The sequence below is a fragment of the Eimeria necatrix genome, genomic scaffold, assembly GCF_000499385.1.
Source record: "Eimeria necatrix Houghton genomic scaffold, Enh_scaff2441, whole genome shotgun sequence".
In the NCBI taxonomy this organism is placed as follows: Eukaryota; Apicomplexa; class Conoidasida; order Eucoccidiorida; family Eimeriidae; genus Eimeria; species Eimeria necatrix.
In genome coordinates, this window is record NW_013655207.1 from 1 (window position 1) to 1252 (window position 1252).

At 55.1% G+C, this 1252-nt stretch overlaps 1 protein-coding gene across 1 annotated transcript; it reads left to right on the plus strand.

The window, feature by feature from the left end:
- Window positions 1–249: 249 nt before the first annotated feature.
- ENH_00033430 (hypothetical protein) lies at window positions 250–1020 on the plus strand (the record flags this gene model as incomplete). The annotated part of the gene is made up of 1 exon (XM_013585004.1): window positions 250–1020. The coding sequence occupies one exon, from the start codon at window positions 250–252 to the stop codon at window positions 1018–1020; it is 771 nt and encodes a 256-aa protein (XP_013440458.1).
- Between the last annotated feature and the right edge of the window lie 232 nt (window positions 1021–1252).

Consider the following 1252-nt stretch of genomic DNA (forward strand, 5'->3'; position numbering starts at 1 on the left):
TGCTTCTCACCGGCACTTCACTTCGCAGTTCTGTCCTAACACGTCAGCCGCACCAGAACGCGCTCTAATACACTTCCCTGGCAGACAAACGCTGATCTCACTGCCGCACAAAGCACCACGCACTTCCTGATGAGAGACCGAGCAACCCTTCACTCCCATGCCACGCGCCCGTCCCCAAGTGACACTACGCACGACTTAAGACTAGCGCCTTCCGTCCAGAGCACACCGTTTTCTGTCTCTCGAGCACGCATGCGTTGTACTGCCCTTCTCTACCAAACAGACGCTGCCATTCATACTGCACAAAGTCATCACGCACTGCCTGATAAGAAACGAGAACAAACCCGGCGTTCGAGTGACACAGTCAGTTTTGATGGCGAGACGACAAGTCATTGCGCCACAGGGTCTCCAGGCCCCGACCCCAACCTGTCATTTCGGCCCTACATGCTTGCGTTTCAATACCCGTCTCTACCAGAAAGACTCAACCCCGACGCACGACCTAATGAAGAACGCCAACAGTTGCTCCGGACGGACGCCACGCTTGTGCTTCACGTCGACACAGGAGACAACTGCGCAGATGCCGCGTTAGGCCCCGACCGCGACGAACCGCGACCGTTTTTGTCAGTCGTTGCCGCGTGCGTCGCAGCATCCGCCCATATCAACATCAGGATAGTGCCGCTCTTATTCCTGTGCAAAAGCACTACGCACTCCCTGAAGAAAGGCATCAGCAAACTCTGCGCTTGCGCAGACACGCGTCGTTTTCACGAAGACGCACGAAGTGACGTTGGGACCGGTGCGTCAGGCGCGATCGCGTCCTATCGCGTCGAGTACGCTTCCCTACCAAGCAGTCGCCGTCACTCGACTGCACAAAACCACTGCCCACGAAGTGGTAAAACGCACGAGTGGGCTCTGCACTTGCTCGGCACGCGCCTCTTCCACGGAGCAACAAGAGCTCACGAAGTCACCGGCACTTCACTTCCCAGTTCCGTCCTAACACGTCAGCCGTACCAGAACGCGCTCTAATACACTTCCCTGGCAGACAAACGGTGGTTTAGCACCTAAAAATGGTATAGATGAGTTTAGCATACCTCCTGAGTATGGGCGAAATACGGTCATGTATCAATGAGCAGCTTTGGCAATTAAAGTGAGGGGATTCGTGGCAAATGCTATAAACACATGGTTGGTGTGTCAGCACTTTCGATCCACCGACAGGTCGACGGTTAAAGCCTGCAGTGGCAACGACCAAGTCAGACAA